At 61.0% G+C, this 1,484-nt stretch overlaps 1 protein-coding gene across 1 annotated transcript in view; it reads right to left on the reverse strand.

Moving 5' to 3' along the window:
• Window positions 1-1,399, reverse strand: part of SCARA3 (scavenger receptor class A, member 3) — a gene marked incomplete at its 3' end in the record, with an annotated part of 1,876 nt that extends 477 nt beyond the window's left edge. Inside the window, exons 1-4 of the mRNA XM_010181644.1 lie at window positions 1,362-1,399; window positions 1,191-1,297; window positions 858-956; window positions 1-588 (exon numbers count right to left, since the gene is read on the reverse strand). The exon at window positions 1-588 is cut by the window's left edge and continues 477 nt beyond it. Coding sequence (XP_010179946.1) covers window positions 1-588; window positions 858-956; window positions 1,191-1,297; window positions 1,362-1,399 — 832 coding nt within the window. The remainder of the gene's footprint in view (window positions 589-857; window positions 957-1,190; window positions 1,298-1,361) is intronic.
• Between the last annotated feature and the right edge of the window lie 85 nt (window positions 1,400-1,484).

Here is a 1,484-nt window from a genome sequence, read left to right on the forward strand (position 1 = left end):
TCACTTGCAGCACCAACTCGTGCATGCTCTCCGAATTCTGCCCCACTTGCCTCACCGCTTCCCCCACGCTGCTTTGGATGCTCTTCACCGCCTCGCTCGTTTTGGAAGAGGCGGCCCTCAAGCCACCGAAAAGGCGGGTATAGTTTTGCCACTCGGTCACGATCTTTTGCAGAGTCAAGGTCTCCTCGTCCGTCTTCCTTTGGATCACCCGGATCCAGTCGGAGCTCTGCCCCAGCGTGAAGTTCATCTGCTGCACGGCCGCCCGCACCTCGTAACGCTCCTGGACCAAACCCTTCAGGGAGTTGCCCAATTGCGAGGTGACCCCTTGCCAGCCCCCGACCTGAGCCAGGAGCTGCCCCAAGCTCTCGTTGACCCGACGGATGGAGAAGGAGCAGTTGTCCACCCCGCCGGTGATCTCGGCGCCGGCCGACGTGAGGTGGCGGTGGATCCGAGAGGTGCGGTCCAGGAGGATTTCTTGAGCCAAAAGCATCTTCTGGATCTCCTCCAGCTCGCCCTGCAGTTTGCTGATCTCTTGGCCCAGCTGCCCCGTTTCGTGGCACAGGGAGCAGTTCCCTGAGGTCTTCTCATCTGAACGGGGGACGTAGGGGGTCCCTGAGCCCACCCCATCGTTTATGGGGTCTGGGGACCCGCTGAGGAAGTAGCTTCATCCTTAGAGATGCTCCCATCCTGCACCATCTCCCACCCTCATCCTGCTCCCGCCCAGCAAGATCTCCAGAAAAACCCAATGCCACCAACCCTTCCCTGGGGGTCGTGCAGTCCTCCCTTCCCAAAATCCCAGCGGATAAGGGGGGTTTTGGGCTCTGGGGAGGGGGATGCTCCAGGTTCAAGCCACTCACCCAAGCCCTGGAGGTCTTCCTGGATGGAGACGAGCTTCTTCTCGTAATAGGTTTGGGTTGAGCTGATTTCGGTGGAGATGGAGTCGACCTTCTTGAACACTGCGAGGGAAAGTGGGGAGTCAGGGCAGGAGGGCAGATCTGGGGATGCAGTCGCCCTCCACACCTTTCCTCCAGGCAAGGAGGGCTTGAAAAGCCAGGATTTGGTGGGCATCCCGAGGGGTTTTTGGGTTAGGGGCTCGCCTATGGCCAAAGCCATCGGATGGGCTGTTCCTCACCCATGGAGGTGATGAAGCGGCATTGCTTGGACCCCCCCAAAACCCTGCCCGTGCTCACCCAGGGCAGCCAACACGGTGACGACCACGATGAGGAGGACGGAGAAGACGTAGAGGACTTTGACAGCCGTCTGCAGGGACAGGTTCTGCTGGCACCGGCTGCAGCCGCTCCGGGGGAGCACAGACAGGGGATGTCAGGCCCTGTCGTACCCCCTGCCCACCCCAAAATCACCCGTCCTCACCACTCGGCCGGTAGCTGAAGGTCGGCATCTCCTCTTCCTCGCTTGCCGCCGGTTCCTCCTCTGAAAGCCACCACAGGAGGGGACCTGAGCTGCTGCTTCTCCTGCGCCCATCC

The sequence above is a fragment of the Mesitornis unicolor genome, unplaced genomic scaffold (assembly GCF_000695765.1).
Source record: "Mesitornis unicolor isolate BGI_N332 unplaced genomic scaffold, ASM69576v1 scaffold41033, whole genome shotgun sequence".
NCBI lineage: Eukaryota > Metazoa > Chordata > Aves > Mesitornithiformes > Mesitornithidae > Mesitornis > Mesitornis unicolor.